The 22,187-nt window shown below is 44.0% G+C and overlaps 1 protein-coding gene across 3 annotated transcripts in view; it reads right to left on the bottom strand.

Moving 5' to 3' along the window:
- Positions 1-22,187, bottom strand: part of ODR4 (odr-4 GPCR localization factor homolog) — a 94,036-nt gene that overhangs the window by 41,911 nt on the left and 29,938 nt on the right. For all 3 annotated transcript variants that reach the window (XM_077277615.1, XM_077277617.1, XM_077277616.1), the window contains 4 exons: positions 21,041-21,147; positions 18,554-18,590; positions 11,087-11,224; positions 10,908-11,003 (listed from right to left, as the gene is read on the bottom strand). In XM_077277615.1, the coding sequence (XP_077133730.1) occupies positions 10,908-11,003; positions 11,087-11,224; positions 18,554-18,590; positions 21,041-21,147 (378 nt within the window). The remainder of the gene's footprint in view (positions 1-10,907; positions 11,004-11,086; positions 11,225-18,553; positions 18,591-21,040; positions 21,148-22,187) is intronic.

The raw sequence follows: 22,187 nt of genomic DNA, 5'->3' as shown, positions 1-22,187 counted from the left end.
ACCAATTACTAAATATCAGGAGACCGATAGGCGGACGAGAAAGAAAAATGGACCCTGAGAAGGTTAATTCCTACAATGAAGAGAATGAATCGAACGCAGTACCATTATGACAAGAGAGGTGGGGAAGTGAATGCAAAATTACTGGAGTGGAGAGACGTTACAAAAAGAACCATCTTGGAAACGAGAAAAGATGACACAAAAATGTTAACGTTTCTCCTTATGGAGAGTGACATACCTGCTCTAGCTTGTCAAGGTAAGGAGGCTTATTCGCCGTGCAATGCTCCTCTGGGAAATTAAATATACAAATTGCCTCTTCTGAGAAAAAGAGGACTTAACTCTATAGCGCCACCTGTTGGAAGTAGCGATCCTACAAGTCACAATCAACCCTTTAACGAGTCGTGCAATATGACTTAGGATAAAAGCCAAATCAGTATCTCAATTTGCAGACACTGTGTTTCGGGCTGTTGGCCCTCGTCAGTGCAAAGCATGAGAACTGATTTGGCTAGGTGAGAGGCTCTGGCTAGAGTTAAGTCCTCTTTTTCTCAGAAGAGGCAATTTGCATATTTAATTTCCCAGAGGAGCATTGCACGGCGAATAAGCCTCCTTACCTTGACAAGCCAGCTGGTATATCACTCTCCATAAGGAGAAACGTTACCCCTTAGACCCCAGTCCAGAGCCTCTCATCTAGCCAAATCAGTTCTCATGCTTCGCACTGACGAGGGCCAACAGCCTGAAACACCGTGTCTGCGAACTGAGATACTGATTTGGCTTTTATCCTAAGTCATATTGCACGACTCGTTAAAGGGTTGATTGTGACTTGTAGGATCGCTACTTCCAACAGGTGGCGCTATAGAGTTAAGTCCTCTTTTTCTCAGAAGAGGCAATTTACATACAAAAATGATATGAAGACAACAATAGGCTGTAGAGTGCTAAATACCAGATGCAGGCCCCCAAAACACACACAAGGTCACTAGAGTAACTAAGGGTGTGCATCCCACAGGAAAAACACTTGAACAGATGAAACGAGAAAAAATGGTTCCCCTGAAGGGAAAATAGAAAACCCAGGAAGTTGAGAGACAAACAAGAATCAAGTTTTGACAATAAGGGAGGGAAGAGGAAATTAAGAGGGTAATCCTACTTAGATCATAGTCAAGACATGATCAGCGGAACAAGAACTTGGATGCTGCTGGATTGAGGTAAGGGGAGATATTGACCTGATGAAAGTCGAACCGAATCTCCCAGCCTGTAGAAAAAAGGAGAGGAGCCCTGCCTGGACTCCATGTGTGATGCTCGTAAGGACACTAAAGAAGGGACTAAGCCAATGGTAATGCCTAAGGTTGGCAGAGAATCTTGGAGTTTCTGCAGTCTAGAAGATGCATACACTGCATACACAAGAATTCAGGCATACTGGGTGGAGGAAACCGTAGGTCTTATGGATTTAGCCATATTGGAGGGTGTTGAAGAGAACATCAGTACTTAAGCCGGAGATCCAGAATGGAAGGATTGGGACTGTCCTACACTGAACCAGGAGATACTTAGATGAGAAAAAAAACTGAGTGGTTGGAGTAAAGCCATGGGAAGCGAATCTACCAACTTCCTGGAGAGTTAACCATGGAAAGAAATTAACACATATGTCTTAATTTCACAATTATTGCATACCACTTCAAATTAAATATACGGTAACTTCACAACCCAAGATTCTGGTATCCCCGGGTTCAAAAAGAGATATATGCATACAATACATTAAAATATATTTATTTTATTCTATATATATATATATATATATATATATATATATATATATATATATATATATATATACATATATATATATATATATATATATATATACACACATACATATACATATACATACAGTCATGGCCAAAAGTATTCACACCCCTGCAATTCTGTCAGATAATACTCAGTTTCTTCCTGAAAATGATTGCAAAGACAAATTCTTTGGTATTATTATCTTCATTTAATTTGTCTTAAATGAAAAAAAACACAAAAAGAATTGTTCTAAAGCCAAATTGGATATAATTCCACACCAAACATAAAAAAGGGGGTGGACAAAAGTATTGGCACTGTTCGAAAAATCATGTGATGCTTCTCTAATTTGTGTAATTAACAGCACCTGTAACTTACCTGTGGCACATAACAGGTGTTGGCAATAACTAAATCACACTTGCAGCCAGTTGACATGGATTAAAGTTGACTCAACCTCTGTCCTGTGTCCTTGTGTGCACCACATTGAGCATGGAGAAAAGAAAGAAGACCAAAGAACTGTCTGAGGACTTAAGAAACCAAATTGTGAGGAAGCATGAGCAATCTCAAGGCTACAAGTCCATCTCCAAAGACCTGAATGTTCCTGTGTCTACCGTGCGCAGTGTCATCAAGAAGTTTAAAGCCCATGGCACTGTGGCTAACCTCCCTAGATGTGGACGGAAAAGAAAAATTGACAAGAGATTTCAACGCAAGATTGTGCGGATGTTGACTAACATCCAAACAAGTTCAAGCTGCCCTGCAGTCCGAGGGTACAACAGTGTCAACCCGTACTATCCGTCGGCGTCTGAATGAAAAGGGACTGTATGGTAGGAGACCCAGGAAGACCCCACTTCTTACCCCGAGACATAAAAAAGCCAGGCTGGAGTTTGCCAAAACTTACCTGAAAAAGCCTAAAACGTTTTGGAAGAATGTTCTCTGGTCAGATGAGACAAAAGTAGAGCTTTTTGGGCAAAGGCATCAACATAGAGTTTACAGGAGAAAAAAAGAGGCATTCAAAGAAAAGAACACGGTCCCTACAGTCAAATATGGCGGAGGTTCCCTGATGTTTTGGGGTTGCTTTGCTGCCTTTGGCACTGGACTGCTTGACCGTGTGCATGGCATTATGAAGTCTGAAGACTACCAACAAATTTTGCAGCATAATGTAGGGCCCAGTGTGAGAAAGCTGGGTCTCCCTCAGAGGTCATGGGTCTTCCAGCAGGACAATGACCTAAAACACACTTCAAAAAGCACTAGAAAATGGTTTGAGAGAAAGCACTGGAGACTTCTAAGGTGGCCAGCAATGAGTCCAGACCTGAATCCCATAGAACACCTGTGGAGAGATCTAAAAATGGCAGTTTGGAGAAGGCACCCTTCAAATATCAGGGACCAGGAGCAGTTTGCCAAAGAAGAATGGTCTAAAATTCCAGCAGAGCATTGTAAGAAACTCATTGATGGTTACCGGAAGCGGTTGGTCGCAGTTATTTTGGCTAAAGGTTGTGCAACCAAGTATTAGGCTGAGGGTGCCAATACTTTTGTCTGGCCCATTTTTGGAGTTTTGTGTGAGATGATCAATGTTTTGCTTTTTGCTTCATTCTCTTTTGTGTTTTTTCATTTAAGACAAATTAAATGAAGATAATACCACCAAAGAATTTGTGTTTGCAATCATTTTTAGGAAGAAACGGAGTATTATCTGACAGAATTGCAGGGGTGTGAATACTTTTGGCCATGACTATATATATATATATATATATATATATATATATATATATATATATATATATTACTACATAAAATAGCAGGAAAAGCCTACATAAACAAATGAGGAGTTGTATGGGTATATCATAGCATAATGGACCTCATTCAGCATGCATTAGCAAAAAATGTTAGAGAGCCTTTCAAATGTGGATATGATCCGATATCAATCAGAATTCAAAATGATTGAAAAATAGAGGATATCTAAACATTAGCAGATGGAGCAGTGTCAAATCAAAATAAAGTGCACAGTGCAATTATGAACGAACACCTTTCCACTATCTGAATATATCCAAATCTAGGTCCACACGCAAAAGCCATTTTGCAGTTTCAACAATACTGTATGAAATGAAAGGATGAAACAGCCTAATGTAAAGTGCTTAATGCAATTCTGAAGGTCTGCATCAACAAAACCATATAAAGCTCTGGCAAAAATTATGAGACCTCTGCAAAATTTTCAGTTTTTCTGATGTTTCTCTTTATAGGTATATTTTTGAGTAAAATGTAAATTGATCTTTTATTCTATAAACTACTGACAACATGTCTCCCAATTTCCAAGCAGTAAATTTAGTATTTATTTTCAGAAAATGAGAAATGGTCAAAATAACAAAATGCAGTGCTTGCAGACCTCAAATAATGCAAAGAAACCAAGAAAACAAGTTCATAATCATTTAGAAACAACAATACTAATGTTTTAACTCATGAAGAGTTCAGAAATCAATATTTTGTGGAATAACCATGATTTTTAATCACAGTTTTCATGCGTCTTGGCATGCTTTCCACCAGTCTTTCACACTGCTTTTGGGTGACCTTATGCCACCCCTGGTACAAAAATGTAAGCAGTTCTTCTTTGTTTGATGGCTTGTGACTATCCATCTTCCTCTTGATTACATTTCAGAGGTTTACAATGGGGTTCAGGTCTGGAGATTGGGCTGCCCATGACAGGGATTTCATGTGATGGTCCTTCATCCACACATTGATTGACCTAGCTGTGTGTCCTGCTGGAAAAAACAGTTCTCAAGAGTTGGGGTTCAACTATTTTTCCAGGATAACCTTGTATGCTGCTTGATTCATATGTCCTTTGAAAAGATTAACCTTCCAATTCCAGCCTTGCTGCAGCATCCCTAGATCATCACCAATCCTCCACCAAATTTTACAGTGGGTGTAAGACACTGTGGCTTGTACGCCTCTCCAGGTCTCTGTCTAACTATTAGACGACCAGGTGTTGGGCAAAGCTGAAAATTAGACTCATCAGAGAAGATTACCTTACTGAAGTTCTTTATGGTCTTTGGCAAACTTCAGCCTGGCTCTCCTTTACTTCTCATTAATGAAAGGCTTTTTTCTAGCTTTACATGCCTTGAGCCCTGCCTCTAGGAGCCTGTTACGAACTGTTCTTGCTGTGCACTTCACCCCAGCTGCCATTTGCCTTTCCTTTTGTAGGTCACTTGATGTCATCCTGCAGTTGCTGAGTGACATTCGATTAACATGACGGGCATCTCGGTCAGTGGAGTAGTTTTCGCCCTTTGCCAGTAGGTAGCTTTGTTTTCCCAATGTCTGCTGCTTGATCTTGTTGTAATGGACTGCAGTCTTAGAAATTTTAAGGATGTAGGCAACATGATGCTCACTGTATCCCTCTGCTAGTAAAGCCAGAATTGAGCCCTTTTCCTCAAGACTTTTCTTTTCAACACTTAGGCATGGTTAAAAGTAATTTTTTCATTCCTATTACTTTTGGGATATTACTAGCACGTGTTTTGCCATCCATCCTATTGCAAGAGGATTGTGACAGCACAGCAGTGGTTTTTATACTTACTTTAATTAAATAAGATTTGGTTCAGGTGATAATCTAATCAGAAGCACATTAAGTAGAATGAGGTGTAGTCTGGTTGGAATTCAACTAACACTGGAATGGAATGGCTGTCAGACATGTAGGGAGCTGATTTTTATAAAATTGTGCAGTGGTCTCTTAAATTTTTGCCAGAACTGTATATACTGTTGAAACTAGTAACATGTCATAAATAGTGTTGAGCATTCCGATACCGCAAGTATCGGGTATCGGCCGATACTTGCGGTATCGGAATTCCGATACCGAGTTCCGATACTTTTGTGATATCGGAAATCGGAATCGGACCCATATTCATGTAAAAAATAAAGAATTAAAATAAAAAATATGGATATACTCACCTGTCCGGTGGCCCCTGGACCTTACCGCTGTAACCGGCAGCCTCCGTTCCTAAGAATGAGCGCGTGAAGGACCTGCGATGACGTCGCGGCTTGTGATTGGTCGCGTGAGCGGTCACATGAGCGGTCATGCGACCAATCAGAAGCCGCGACGTCATCGAAGGCCCTTCACGCGCTCATTCTTAGGAACGGAGGCTGCCGGTTACATCGGTAAGGTCCAGGCTCCTTCGGAGGGGTGAGTATATCCATATTTCTTTTTTTTGTTCTTTATTTTTTACATGAATATGGATCCCAGGGCCTGAAGGAGAGTTTCCTCTCCTTCAGACCCTGGGAACCATCCTGGATACTTTCGATACTTGTGTCCCATTGACTTGCATTGGTATCGGGTATCGGTATCGGCGATATCCGATACTTTTTGGATATCGGTCGATACCATCCGATAGCGATACCTTTGAGTATCGGAAGGTATCGCTCAACACTAGTCATAAAGCATGTTAGGAAGGAAAACCCGACGACGCAGTTTCGCTAGTACTTTATCCAAGGGGCATTTGCTACACACCTCACCCTGATTACGGTGGTGTCCCAGATGCCTTGCTCACCATCCGGTTATCGGACCTACTACCATTTATTCAATAGATCTGGATTTCCATCTTCCATGAACCACACTACTGTCTACAGTGCTGTCCACGTACAATACCTACTGCTGAAACTAGTAACCTGACATAAAGCCCATTAAACTTACTTTTGGCGGTCAAATCACGTCCACATGTAAGAAGGAAACCCCAAAGATGCCATTTCGCTAGTGCTTTTTGCAAGGGGAATCTCCAGTAGATCAAGATTTCCATCTACCGTAAACCACACTACTGTCTACTGTGATGTCCACGTGCACTACCCACTATCCAGTGAGATATATTTCACTTGTCTAATTGCATCAGTGTTTCTTTGTGCTCTGTAGGTACCTAGTGAGTCAGATCCTACATCTGCCATGTTTCTCATGACTGATCACAGTGCGATACAACAGGCCTTGAGCTTTTCTATCACATCAGCTCCTTGTCTGTTTGCCCATACTTACCCATTCTGTCTTACAGAGAACACCGTGTTCATCACAAGCTACAGCTAAGAGTACGATGACCTCTTCAGCCCTGGGATTCGATTCCGGACATCATGTAACACTTGCCTTTCGCAAGACCCAGCCAAATTGCTTAAAAACAGGCAGGGAAATGTTTTACCTCACAGAAAGAATCAGCTGTGATCCTGCGCTATAATGTCTATATACTCCCTTTCTCTATTGTTTCATTGGGGGACACAGGAACCATGGGTGTATACTGCTGCCACTAGGAGGCTGACACTATGCACAAACAATTTTAGCTCCTCCTCTGCAGTGTACACCCCACAGCCTGGCACTAGGTTAATCAGTTCGAACGTCTTACATTCCAGGATGGAGAGGTACCTATCTTCCCTCTCTCCCCCAGGTTCTCTAGAGGTGGCGAAGGAAGAAGAAAACAGGATGAATAAAGAAAAAAAAAAAATTCTTTCCTCATTTAATTGTATGGATTGGAGTGTCGGGGCACTTTTAGATGATAGGGGCCCTTTTCCCCTAGTTTCCAGGTGGAATGAGGCGATAGGCTACCTTTTTGCAGTTCCTTTATGGCCTCTGCGCCGCTCCCCACTGCTCCAGCGGTCAGGAAAATAAATCTAAGTCCCGGCTTCTCTTGGGCCTAGTGTTCGGTGTTGGCTTCCTCCTTCTTCTCTGTGTTTGGGTGGGCTTTTCTCCCTGCCAAATATTCTCACTTGCTCCTCCGGCCCCCGGCAGTTAGCCCTGCCCACTCCTCCGGGCCACAGCAAAAGTACTATATCGCCGCCATCTTTCTCCTAACGGATTTTGCGGCCGACTCCGCCTCTTCCTCCGGCCCCAGAGAGCGTGCTTCTTTATCCAGAGTGCGCTCTACCAATAGCTGCATGCGCTTTTCACCATGCACCCACAGTGCAGTCTCCATCTTTTTCGGATGCTCCGGATGCTGTTTAGTTCCTGCGGGACCCGCATCGGCTTTACTTTTGGAAGCAGACTACAGGACATCAGCATAGTACTGTGAGTAGCTGCTCTGCAGACTGACACTCTCCTCTGCATCTTCCTGTCCCCTAACTTTCTGGCACCTGTTAGTGGGTTTGTTTCATCATGCCTAATACTAAAGGAGAGCGTTCTCGCCCTCCTACCTCTTCCTCTGCTCTTGTCAGACATTTTGTATGCTCTTCGTGTAAGTGCAAGCTTCCTTCAGGTCAGTCCTCTCCCCTCTGTCAGGACTGCAGCATCCTCATCATGCCCATCGTCCAGTAGTCCCTTTCTGCCCCAGGTGGGAGTGAGGCCCCTATTCCAGTGTGGGCGGATCTCACCCTGGTGTCCGTGCTTGACAGGTTGCCCCTTCCGACTCCCGCACTTGGGGGTCACAGGTTTCACCGTCTGGACCTTCCAACACAGGCCGTAAGAGATCCAGGCAGGCACATCGTTCTGGGTCCTCGTCCACTTCCATCTCGCCCACCCGGTCCTACCCGGTGGTCTGCCTCTTCTCGATCCTCCTCTTCCAAGTCAGGCGAGGCGTTTTCGGATGCGCCATCAGAGGATGTCTCGGACTTGGATTCAGACCAAGTCTCTAAAATGAGAGATATGGTCCAGAGCCTCATTGTGGCGGTCAATCAGACCTTTGACATCAAGGATACCTCTACAGAACCTGCAGATCAGGCGGTTTCGTTTAGATGGTCAAAACCACCTTCCAAGGTCCTCTCCCCACAGAGAATTTGATTAGGTATTGCCAGGGAAAGGGAGAACCTGACTAGATGCTTTCAAAGAGGGAAGCGCATCCTGTATCCCTTCTCTCCTGAGCTCACCGCTAACTGGACAACTTCTGCGGTTGTGGACCCGCCAGTTTCCAGACTGTCCACCAATAAGGTCATCCCGCTTTCTAATGCACAATCCCTCAAGGATTCCAAAGACCGGAGTATAGAATCGCTGGCAAAGTCAGCCTTTGAAGCGGCTGCTTCTACATTATGCCCCGCTTTCGCCTCTACCTCGGTCTTGAAGTCCATAGATAGGTGGGCTAAACAACTTCATCAGGGCATCCTTGCTGGAGCTCGTCCGGAGTAATTGGCCGATCTCGCCGACCAGATCTCTCATGCAGGGAAGCACATGGCATCTGCCTCCCTGGATGCCGCATCTTGCGCAGCTCAGGCGTCTCAACAATATTGTGGCCATCCAACGGACTATTTGGCTTAAGGCCTGGCAGGCGGACTTGTCATCAAAGAAGTCCCTCACCAGTCTGCCATTCCAGGGGTCCCGTCTGTGTGGCTCCATGATGGACCAAATTATTAAAGAGGCCACCGGTGGCACAAGTTGCCTTCCTCCCCAGTCCAAACCTTGGCGGCCTCCTTTGAAGTGGCAGTTTCGGTCCTTTCATCCCTTTCGCTGCTACGCAGCGACGGAGGACGTTCCCCTACAGCGGAGGCCACAGGCCCACCAGGATAGGAAAAAGGCCTCCTTCAAACCCACCCCTTCCTGGTGTTCCCGTTACACCCATGGTAGATCCACCAGGCCTAGACTTGGCACATACACATACACTGCCAGGTAGGCTAGGGATAAATGCAAGCTCTGCAGCCTTTGATTAGTAAGCCTGGCTAGCTCTGCATATAAACAGGTTAGGTGATATCTATGTCAGTCTGCTGGTGAGGCACAGCAGACTGGATGTGTTTTGAATTTAAAGAGAGAAACATGCCAGGATCTCTTTGAGAAGAGTTGGCACAGACCGTGTGCTCCAAACTGCAAGTATTAGTTGCTGCTATGGAAGATAGCTGTTCTGTTTGACCGAATTGGGGATAGCTCAGCCCTGTCTGAAGTAGTCAGGGTCTTTACTGTTTAGTTAACTATCGCAAGACTGATTGTCAACAGTTGCATACTAAGAGTAGCCATCTCCATGCATACCCATTAAATAAAGTTGCACTCTTCAACGCTATAGCATAAAAACATGAAGTATAGGAATATTGGAATTGTATTACTGCTCTAGCAAGTAGGAAAAAACAAAGATTCTTAGTGCATAAATTGGCCAATTCATGTGAGCTCAATAGCCACGGCAAGATGATGTTCTTGGCTGGGAACCTCATCTAATGTGATTCCTCTTATGGGCCGATAGCCTATATTTATATTGGTAGATAGGATCCTGCAGTGATTAAAACCACCATAGGCTGGGTATACATGAATTGGACAATTTATGCACTAAATATCTTCATTTTTTTCCATTTTCTAGATCAGTAATGCAATTCATATTTCATATTAGCATGCTATAACGTTACAGAGTGCAACTTTGTTAGTTATATATGGAGATGGCTACTCTTAGTATACCCCTGTGCACACTCTTTTTCTGTTTGGAAGTGACGAGTCTTTTGATATTTATATACATAGGCTCTCACACTGAGCACTCCACCTATCAGCCTCTGACGGTTTTAATCACAACAGGATCCTACATACCCATATAAATGTAGGCAATCAGCCCATGAGAGGAGTACATTAGATTAGGTTCCCAGCAAAGAAGATTGCCTTGCCGTGGCTGCTGGGCATTCATGAACTGGCCAATTTATGTGCTAAGTATCTTCGTTCTTTCTGATTTCCTAGAGCAGTAATGCAATTCAAACTTAATATACGTAATCTTTGCATCCTATAGTGGTACAGAGTGCAACTTTGTTAGTTATACTGTTTAGTTAGTGCCTGGACAAGGCAGGGGATTTATGTTTATGATTTTGTTGTTTTGGTGCTGTGCAACCTGTGAAAAACAGTAAAACCTGCACGAGTTTAGACCAAAACTGCACATAAATATGCCACTGCTTGCAGGATACCTGCGGGCCTCTGTCTTCAGGCCTCCAACAATGAGTTTTCATTATGGACACTGGCTGGCTGCAGTCACACTTCGTACAACAGTGACAAATTTTCACCATAGGAAGCCAGTGTACTGAAACTATCAAGGAACACTGGAAATAGCTGGGGTGTGGAAAAGAATACAACTCAGGGTTTTTTTATACTAATCTCAGCCCTTGGTAAAATACATAAATAAATAAAAAAATTCATAAGGCTGTACAACCTCATAAGTAAACTGACATGACTTGTGTGGGTGACAGAAAACACCACAATACCTACATATAAGTGAATTTTTCGAAGGGTAATGTCTTACCTGCTCTTCAATCAGGTCACCGTCTGGGTCTTTCACTTGTCCATTGAAAAACACGATGGCATTTTCTAGTTCTTTTGCCCACTGTGCCAATCCTTGCTATAAGAGTGTATTGTATGTTTTAGACAACCACTTACTGGTTATTATTCCAAATAGTCTACAGGAAAGGATAAAACACTCACTCTTGTACATCTCTGTTTTTCTTGATAAGTTGCAGATGAGGACAATGGTATGGTCAGGTCTACATGAACATTACAGTCTATCGTAAGCCAAGAGGAAGGGGCATTTTGGCATTTCCAATCAGCTGGTTTTGCGGTGCTCTGAAATCACACAAATATAAGCCTGAATATAGAGTAATTATTTCCTGTCTTAGACATTCCTATAATCAGACCGTTATTTCCCAGATCTCATTGTCCAGCTCTCCTCTCCTCCATACAGCCATTTGTGATAGAGTTTATGGTCACGGTCAAACATCAGGAGTCAGGTGGAGGTTCGAGCTCCTCACATGGACTGAATGTGGCTGTGGCTCATGTAATCAACTCCAGGAGACCCATGGCTGGCATCACACAGATAAATGCAGCTTTCACACACACAAGCATTTTCTGTCTGCATGTTGTTCAGGAGGATCAATACCAGAGATGGTCATCATTAAAGAAGTATTTCCAAAATCACAACGCGGTCTTATAATAATGTACATATGTACAGCTCTGCTATAATCAGCTCATGATGTAATATTATTATGCATTGTTTATATAGTGCTATCATATTTCGCAGCACTTTACAGTCATTATCATCACTGAGTAGCTGTGACAAAGATCTACCTACAGAATGCAGCACTAGCCTCTTAGCGCACTAAAGGCCCCGTCTCACACAGCGACGCTGCAGCGATACAGACAACGATGCTGATCGCTGCAGCGTCGCTGTTTTGTCGCTGTGTGGTCGCTGGGGAGCTGTCACACAGACCGCTCTCTCCAGCGACCAACGATCAGGGGAACGACTTCGGCATCGTTGAAACTGTCTTCAACGATGCCGAAGTCCCCCTGCAGCACCCGGGTAACCAGGGTAAACATCGGGTTACTAAGTGCAGGGCCGCGCTTAGTAACCCGATGTTTACCCTGGTTACCAAAAAAACCAAACACTACATACTCACCATCTGTTGCCTGTCAGGTCCCTTGCCGTCTGCTTCCTGCTCTCTGACTGAGCCGCCGTACACTGAGAGCAGAGCGCAGCGGTGACGTCACTGCTGTGCTTTCACTTTACGGCGGCAGTCAGAGCAGGAAGCAGACGGCAAGGGACCTGACGGGCAACAGATGGTGAGTATGTACTGTTTGTTTTTTTTTACATTTACGCTGGTAACCAGGGTAAACATCGGGTTACTAAGCGCGGCCCTGCGCTTAGTAACCCGATGTTTACCCTGGTTACCAGTGAAGATATCGCTGGATCGGTGTCACACACACCGATTCAGCGATGTCAGCGGGACCTCAACGACCAAAAAAAGGTCCAGGCCATTCCGACACGACCAGCGATCTCGCAGCAGGGGCCTGATCGCTGGTACGTGTCACACATAGCGAGATCGCTACTGAGGTCGCTGTTGCGTCACAAAACTAGTGACTCAGCAGCGATCTCGCTAGCGATCTCGCTATGTGAGACGGGGCCTTAAGTGTACATCCACAGAATTGGAGGACTCCTGACGAACACTATGTTTTTAATGGTCAATAAAGATTTTGAATTTAAGGAGCTGGAACATCCATTTTTTCCTCTTTTGGCTACTCCATGTCCAGTCAAGACGGAGTTTCGTGTACCTGTGGCTGTCAGTGAGCTGGCTGGGGCTATTCGGCCCATTTGTTTTGAATTATCATCACTGTCCCCATTGGGGCTCACAATCTAAATTCCCTATCAGTATGTCTTGGAGTGTAAAAAGGCACACAATGTAAAGGCCCACAACAGATATAGTGATGTAGATGGCAGAAAATAAGAAGTATTGTATGGGAGCCGAGAATGCACAGAGGCATAAGGCGACGTCTACACTAAGATTAGCTTGATGACATCTCACATCTAGTTAGTCAGGAGCACACAGGAGGGGGAGCGAGGGTATGTTTCCACGGTCAGAAAACGCTGTGCATTGGATGCTGTGTACAGCCACAGCGTCCAGATGTTACAGCATAGTGGAGGGGATTTTATGAAATCCCATCTCCACTATGCGTGCACGGACGCCTCCAGTATTCCTGCGTACACGCACATGCGGTGCATCTTTCCAGAACGCAGCATGTCTAATTATCTTACGGAGACGCTCAGTCTCCCCAAGATAAATATCACCGTCATATGTATAGGATGCGGGGATACCGCATGGTTCATATGTGGAATCACCGCGCGTATAAAAGCCGGCAGCACTTTGGACGGAGTAGACATGTGCTGCGTCCAGAGCACTGCTAATAATGACAGTGGAAACATACCCTAAGGGGTCTGCAGCACTGAGCACAAGCAAGCCCTGCTGACAAATGAACTTTTAGCAGGTAAGAAACGGACCGCTCATTTAGATATGTGACTCTGGATGCACCGAGGGGCAGACCGAGATGAAAAAAAAGACAAAAAATACAAGAAGGCAGTTTTATGTTGGGCTTATTCTGTATATTAACAGTATGTATTACATACTGTGCTTTGTGACCACTTCCCAGGATGAGTCAGTCCTGTCCTACCAACAGTTACCTCACAGCCGGGAATAATCCCGCAGATGAACCAGAAAACAAGACATTGCTCTCTTACTCCAACAGTCTGTGACTTTTTGCCAATCTGTGCTGGATACACTAGACGCTTCTTTATCGAAACCTGGAAATGTAGCCTTTTTTTGTCATAGTCTTGTCCATTAGAGGGGCCTGACAATCAGTGGTTTGATATTTGTATACATAGGGTCTCTGACAGCACTTCACGCCTCAGCTATCAAGGCTGCCGAGAACACATTAATTTGCCAATTTATGCACTAAGTATTCTAATTTTTTCCAATTTTGTAGAGCAGTAAAGCAATTCAAATGTCATATTTAATGTTTGTAAAGGCACAGATGATTGGCCTCGGAGACACCATCACGTGTTTCTCAATGCAGTGATCCAGAACACTGCCCCCATCCCTTATGGGAAATATGCAAATGCATGTAGGATAGCTGCGGAGACACCATCACGTGTTTCTCAATGCAAGCAGTGAATAGCCAGGTCTTTCCCCGGGAAGGAACAACCACGGGAAGGGCAGCATCCAATAAAGGAAAACATCCAATACAGGAACCCCGAAACAGCTGTCTGTGGATGGATACCATGCTTGGCATAGGTGGTTTTCCTGTATTGGATGTTTTCCTTTATTGGATGCTGCCCTTCCCGTGGTTGTTCCTTCCCGGGGAAAGGCCTGGCTATTCACTGCTTGCGTTGAGAAACACGTGATGGTGTCTCCGCAGCTACTCTACATAGATTTAATGTTTGCACGCTATAGTGCTACAGAGAGACGATTTGTTAGTTACCGTATATACTCGAGTATAAGCCGACCCCCCTAATTTTGCAACAAAAAACTGGGAAAACTTATTGACTCGAGTATAAGCCTAGGGTGAAAAATGCAGCAGCTACTGGTAAAGATACCAATAAAAGTAAAATTAATTGAGACATCAGTAAGTTAAGTGTTTTTGAATATCCATATTGAATCAGGAGCCCCATATAATGCTCCATGCAGTTCTTTATGGCCCCATAGATGCCCCATATAATGCTCCATGCAGTTCTTTATGGCCCCATAGATGCCCCATATAATGCTCCATGCAGTTATGGCCCCATAGATGCCCCATATAATGATCCATGCAGTTATGGCTCCATAGATGCCCCATATAATGATCCATGCAGTTATGGCTCCATAGATGCCCCATATAATGCTCCATGCAGTTATTATTATTATTATTTATTTATATAGCACCATTGATTCCATGGTGCTGTACATAAGAAGGGGTTACACACAGATTACAGATATCACTTACAGTAGACAGACTAACAATGACAGACTGATACAGAGGGGCGAGGACCCTGCCCTTGCGGGCTTACATTCTACAGGATATGGCCCCATAGAATGCTCCATGCAGTTATGGCCCCATATAGTGCCCCATATAATGCTCCATGCAGTTATGGCCCCATAGATGCTCCATATAATGCTCCATGCAGTTCTTTATTGCCCCATAGATGGCCCATATAATGCTCCATGCAGTTATGGCCCCATAGAATGCTCCATGCAGTTATGGCCCCATAGATGCCCCATATAATGCTCCATGCAGTTATGGCCCCATAGATGCCCCATATAATGCTCCATGTAGTTCTTTATGGCCCCATAGACGCTCCATATAGCATTGTGCCACATGTAATGCTGCTGCTGCTGCAATAAAAAAAAAAAATCACATACTCACCTCTCGTCGCTGCTCCTCAGAGTCCCGTCTCTCCGCACTGACTGTTCAGGCAGAGGGCGGTGCGCACACTAACACGTCATCGTGCCCTCTGACTTGCACAGTCACTGCAAGAGGACGGGAAGACGGAGCGGTGGCCGGCGGATGGAACGCAGACAGGTGAATATGAAATACTCACCTGCTCCCGGCGCTCCTGAAGCGGTCCCTGCCTGTCCCACTTCTTCCTGTAATGAGCGGTCACTGGTACCGCTCATTACAGTAATGAATATGCGGCTCCACCCCTATGGGAGTGGAGTCCATATTCATTACTTTAATGAGCGGTACCACGTGACCGCTGAATAGAGGAAGAGCTGCAGCGCGGGAGACCATGGGACAGGCTGGGACAGCGTTAGGAGCGCAAGGAGCAGGTGAGTATGCGACAGTCCTCTCTCCCCCTCACCCGCCGACGACCATGACTCGAGTATAAGCCGAGAGGGGCACTTTTAGCCCAAAAATTTGGGCTGAAAATCTCGGCTTATACTTGAGTATATACGGTATATATGGAGATGGCTACTCTTAGTAAGCACGTGTACACACCTCATACAGTTAAGTTGGCCAGGGATGAAGAATCTCTATATGTAAATGGGTCAGTGTAAGAAATAAGTGTTGCAAGAAACTCTGTGATCAAATATCATTAGTGTCCATACATTATATTGTAACTGGTTCATTAAATGAAGGTGCCATTTCTAACTATATACATTAACGCAGGGTAGGCACTGCAGGAGGATGACTATCAGCAGAAGGTTGAGATAGTGGTATCGTTATGCAGGAGGCAGCGCCGTACCTCCAATACACCCAAAGTTACAGCTGCTTCAGCGCACCACATAACTGTGACGATGAGCTGGTGGTATGATAGGGGTAAATTACTCACTGCACTAATCCTATCTGATCTAGGGTGAATACAACTATCTGACCCTCATATAAACCTGATCTGCAAAGTAGAACATGTGTAGCTGAAGCGCCTTTTGTTGGAATACCGTTTTTTTCTAATGGCGGGGTCAGACGCATTCTCTGGCTTTTTATTCATATTGCCTTGATTGATGGGCGGGCTGACCAATAAGCAGGTTTCTAGGAAAATATTTTGTGTTCTAATGTTGCTGTGTCTATTTAAATGAAGGGATATTTCACATTTAACGCATGTCCCGCTTTGCAGATCAGGTGTATAATTTTTTTAATATACAATGGGTACGGAAAGTATTCAGACCCCTTTAAATTTTTCAATCTTTGTTTCATTGCAGCCATTTGGTAAATTCAAAAAAGTTCATTTTTTTCTCATTAATGTAAACTCTGCACCCCATCTTGGCTGAAAAAAAAACCAAAAACAGAAATGTAGAAATTTTACTAATTTATTAAAAAAAGAAAAACCAAAATATCACATGGTCATAAGTATTTAGACCCTTTGCTCAGACACTCATATTTAAGTCACATGCTGTCCATTTCCTTGTGATCCTCCTTGAGATGATTCTACTCCTTCACTGGAGTCCAGCTGTGTTTAATTAAACTGATAGGACTTGATTTGGAAAGGCACACATCTGTCTGTATAAGACCTAACAGCTCACAGTGCAAGTCAGACCAAATGAGAATCCTGAGGTCAAAGGAACTGACCAAGGTTACAACGGAATTTCTACAGTACTCAAGGTTCCTAAGGGTATGTTTCCACGTTCAGGAAACGCTGCGTGTTTGATGCTGCGTAGAGCCGCAGCGTCAAACACGCAGTGTCCAGATGTTACAGCGTCCAGATGTTACCAAATCCTGATGCAATCCTGAACGTGGACACATACCCTTAGAGTACAGTGGTCTCCACAATCCTTAAATGGAAGACGTTTGGAACCACCAGAAGTCTTCCTAGACCTGGCCATCCAGCCAAACTGAGCAATCGTGGGAGAAGAGCCTTGGTGAGAGAGGTAAAGTAGAGCTGTGGCTGAGCTCCAGAGATGCAGTAGGGAGATGGGAGAAAATTCCACAAAGTCAACTATCACTGCAGCCCTCCACCAGTCAGGCCTTTATGGCAGAGTGGCCAGACGGAAGCTTCTCCTCAGTGCAAAACATATGAAAGCCCTCATAGAGTTTAATAAATAACACATGGATGACTCACAGATTATGAGAAATAAGATTTTCTGGTCTGATGGGAAGATAGCTCTTTTTGGTGATAATTCTAAGCGGTATGTGTGGAGAAAACCAGGCAATGCTCATCACCTGCCCAATACAATCCCAACAGTGAAACATGGTGGTGGCAGCATCATGCTATGGGGTGTTTTTCAGCTGCAGGGACAGGACGACTGGTTGTCATTGAAGGAAACACGAATGCGGCCAAGTACAGAGATATCCTGGATGAAAACCTCTTCCAGAGTGCTCTGGACCTCCGACTTGGCCAAAGGTTCACCTTGCAACAAGATAATGACCCTAAGCACACAGCTAAAATAACAAAGGAGTGGCTTCAGAACAACTCTGTGACCATTCTTGACTGGCCCAGCCAGAGCCCTGACCTAAACCCAATTGAGCATCTCTGGAGAGACCTGAAAATGGCTGTCCACTAACATTCACCATCCAACCTGACGGAACTGGAGAGGATCTGCAAGGAAGAATGGCAGAGGATCCCCAAATCCAGGTGAGAAAAACTTGTTGCATCATTCCCAAGAAGACTCATGGCTGTACTAGCTCAAAAGGTGCTTCTACTCAATACTGAGCAAAGGGTCTGAATACTTATGACCATGTGATATTTCAGTTTTTATTGGGGTGCAGTGTACGTTAATGAGAAAAAAAATGAACTTTTTTGAATTTACGAAATAGCTGCAATGAAAGAGCGAAAAATTTAAAGGGGTCTGAATGCTTTCCGCACCCACTGTAAATATTAATACAAGTTACATATTATTCACAGAACTAATCACTCCTTCCTATTACTCATTAGTAAAAAAAAACATAGGCTAACACTTGTCCTGTCCTGTTATTCACAAATTTATGAAATTAATTTTGGGTGGAGGACCTCTGCTGCTCAGTTTTGTGTTTCCCAGTCCGCTATGATGCTGCTCTGATGACATTGCATTAATATATATTTTGAAAAACAATAAGCCAGTTCAATACATTCAGCGTAGAACTATGAACTGCTGCTCGTCATGGAAGTACTTTCCAAAAACATAATACAAAAAAAATAATCCATCTACATATGCGGAATTTTGCTAGGTAACTTACCTTAGGATCTGAGACATCAAAGGTTCTGCAAGTATTCCTAAAGATAAAAGACAAAGATGAAATGTAATCGGATTATCAGATACATTCTATCAGTTTAACGCTTTCACCGCCAACACAAGGACTGGCTATTAAAGCCCAGAATCTTAGTTTCAAAGTATATCAAAGCTTTATGAGCAATATTAAGATGCAGCTCTTTAAGTGTTATTTTATTTAATACCCTGCAGTAGGTAAATAGTAAAAGTACATGAAAATAACAAGGGATTCTTCTTAGGTGACACTTTTTATCAAAAAAGGGTAAACACCATTCCACCGATACATGGGGTACAAAAACAGGATGGTCCTATTTGTAGTATTTCACCTATGTGCCAGCATGCCCCAATAGCAGGACCCAGACCTGACTGTTTGGCACCTGCCTGTGGAAAGCTATATAGATAAGGGGAGACCAGGCCCCTGTATGTATACAGAGCAAGGGACTAAAGAGAAACCAAAAAACACCTTGATAAGGCTAGGTTCACATTGCGTTAGGGCAATCCGTTTAGCACTAGCGGATTGCGCTAACGCAATGTATTTGTAGGGGTCGCGTTTAGGGGTCGCGCTAACGTCCCCGCTCTCGCAGATCCCCGATCTGCGAGAGCGGGGAACGGACCTCGGGCGCGCCGCAGACGCTGCAAGCAGCGTCCGAGGCGCGCCACAAAAGAACGGCACATCGCTAGCGCGAGCCGAAAAAGGCACGCGCTAGCGATGCGCTTCAGGCTGAAACAACATTGCTGTCAATGGGTGCGCTACCGGACCCGTTGCACGGCGTTAATTGCGACATTTTCGCCGTGCAAACGCTGTCCGTTAGCGATCACCCACTAACGCAATGTGAACCTAGCCTAAGTGTAACATGCTTATTCACACAGTGGCCATCAGACAAAACCTGTCTAAAAAAAAAAATAAGTAAATAAATAGTAGTAGTATATGTGACTGACATAGGGTACTGAGTTGTCACTCATTTTTATCAAAAAAGCCTAAAAGCCATCACATCGCGACAAGGTGTACCCAGTCAGGATTGTCCGATCTCTAGCATTTCACCTCTCTATTTCATCTTTGCCCCATCTATTGAGGCCTGCTGGCATATAGAGAGATTGAAGGGAGCCTGGCTACAGGAAAAACGGTATAACCTGCAGATATGGGGTTAATTATGTTACTAACCTGCCCGGCGCCAGCACTTAGCTGAAGGGAAAAGGAGAATTCCCCCAGCAGCACTCGGCGTTCTGTCACAGGGGCTATCAAGTGGCCAAAGGCCCCCGTAATTGAAACCAAATCCTGCAGGGAAAATAAAGATAATTTTCTCCCTGCAGCATTCAGCTGAATGCAGGAGCCGGACAGGTCAGTAACACTATTAACCTGCAGATTAACCCCATATCTGCAGGTTAACAGCGTTTTTGATGGCGGTTCCCTTTAAATACGAGATAGGGGACAATCCTGATTGGGGGTACACCTTGTTGCGGTGGGATGGCCTTTATGCTTTTATGATCAAAACGGCATCAACTAAGTGTACTGTGTTATTCACATGTACAACAAGTATTTACCTGCTATTACAAAGGAGGAAAGAGGAAAAAAAGGGGATAGTGAATAAAAATTGTACATTATTAAATTCAAAAAAATAATTAATACATCATAAGGTGTATATTGGATCATAGTGTGTGAATTATTAGCCGCACTATGATCCACTAATTCCCTAGTGATAGGTCTCAGAAATATATTAAAAATGGTATTGCAGCTAATGACCCTATAATAATATGCTGGGTTTCAATGTAATATGGACACTGGACGGTTCCTGTATCTGGATGTTAATTTGCCATCATCTTTATTTTTATTCTCATTGTTATCCATATGGGCTTCTATTATGTAACAATAAGGTGGTGTTAGTTGTAGCAGGTATTGTCAGCAAGTGTGTATGAAAGCTATTAACTAGATAGATGGATGCCGGAGATCTGCATTCACTTGTAAGTACTTACTATGGAGATTGTCAGCACTGCAGCCCAAGCTATGCTGCTACACCGGGGCTGCAGGCTGAGGCCAGTAGTGCCCGTGCCACTGTCTGCCAATAGCACTGCAACTGATAGCAAATGCTGACGGTCCCCGATCTGCTAATCGGTATAGGTTGCGGAGATCGTCGGCGCTGCACCAAATTCGAGCGGATCGGAGTAGGCCGCTGTCCGGTAAGTATATATTGTTAGAGGCAATGTGTGCTAATCAGGCATGCTAACCTCTATCAGATTCACATGTCTCGTGTCAGGAGCCTGTCCAACCCCCGATTCCCCTTGGCATCACAATGGTGATGCGAGTCATGGTGGGGTCTCTGATTGTTCACATGCTGGAATGGTGGGGGGGGTCTCGTGCATTTATTGGCCACATAATGAAAGCATGTGTGTAACAGCAGACACGGTGCTCGGTATAGTAACATGGTTCCAGGCATAGGAAGAACGTACAATAACCTACTTTCTTGATGCTGCACAAACATGCACTGCTGCTCTGTCAGTGACCTCGCTCTCCGTGAGACTCCACAATCTGTTCTTCCTTGAAGTCTTATCCACAGCAAAGATGAGCTACAAGGAGAAACAAGGGTGATGGATTGTGAGCTATACACCAAGCTTTTCCAGCCATGGTGGCCAGGTGAAGTTACATGCCACGTACTATCTACACAGGATGTGCTCCCCGAGCCTCGTAACTCAGCCACACTGACGTGAATAGAGCCGAGGTGCAATACCATGGGCAGAGTGTGAGCTATTCCCGAAACAAAGCAGCAGTGTTTTTCTAACCCTGGACAACCTCTTTAGATGGAATATGTCACTAGGTTTTTGTTACCCCATTACAAGAGCAGCCCGATGTAGGGTCAGAGCCCCTGACTCCAGCGATGTGTCACTTACTGGGCTGCTTGCTGCAGTTTTGATAAAATCACAGTTTTCTCTGCTGCAGATCTAGCAGTTCTCTGAATGCTGAGCTCTGTATAACTCCGCCCACAGCACTGATTGGCTGCCAGTCAGATTGGCAGCTTGCAAAGTGTTGGGGTTATACAGAGCTCGTGAGTATGGGGGGGGGATCACATATTTGGTATCGCAGAGTCCACAGCAGTCTGGGTTATCAAAATATCAAATTATTTAACTGGTATTGTAGATGACACTTTAAAGATAAAAGATTGTGCTTTTTCACTAATAACATCTCCCTCAAACAATGCACTAAAAAGTGATAAGAACTTTGTATGTGCCCAATTGTTTTTTTTTTCTTTCAAAAAATTCAGATTTTTTTTTCACAACTCAAATAAAATAAAAAAATAATGCAAGTTTGGCATTGCCGTAATTGTACTGACCTAGGGATTCATGCTGCAGAGTCATTTTTACCATCCAATGTACGCCATAAAAACAACATCCAAAAAATAAAAAGGCATAATTGCATTTTTTTGCCATTTCACGCATTGGAGTTTTTTTTCCCCTATTTTCAGTACATTTTATGACAAAATGAATGGTGTCAATCAAAACTACAACTCTCCTCGCAAAAAGCAAGCCCTCATATGGCTGTGTGGGCAGAAAAAAGTGATGGCTCTTTGAAGAAGGAGAGAAAAACAACTAAGAATAAAAATGAAAATGAG

The sequence above is a fragment of the Ranitomeya variabilis genome, chromosome 8 (assembly GCF_051348905.1).
Source record: "Ranitomeya variabilis isolate aRanVar5 chromosome 8, aRanVar5.hap1, whole genome shotgun sequence".
In the NCBI taxonomy this organism is placed as follows: domain Eukaryota; kingdom Metazoa; phylum Chordata; class Amphibia; order Anura; family Dendrobatidae; genus Ranitomeya; species Ranitomeya variabilis.
This window is presented reverse-complemented; position numbering and strand designations above follow the sequence as displayed.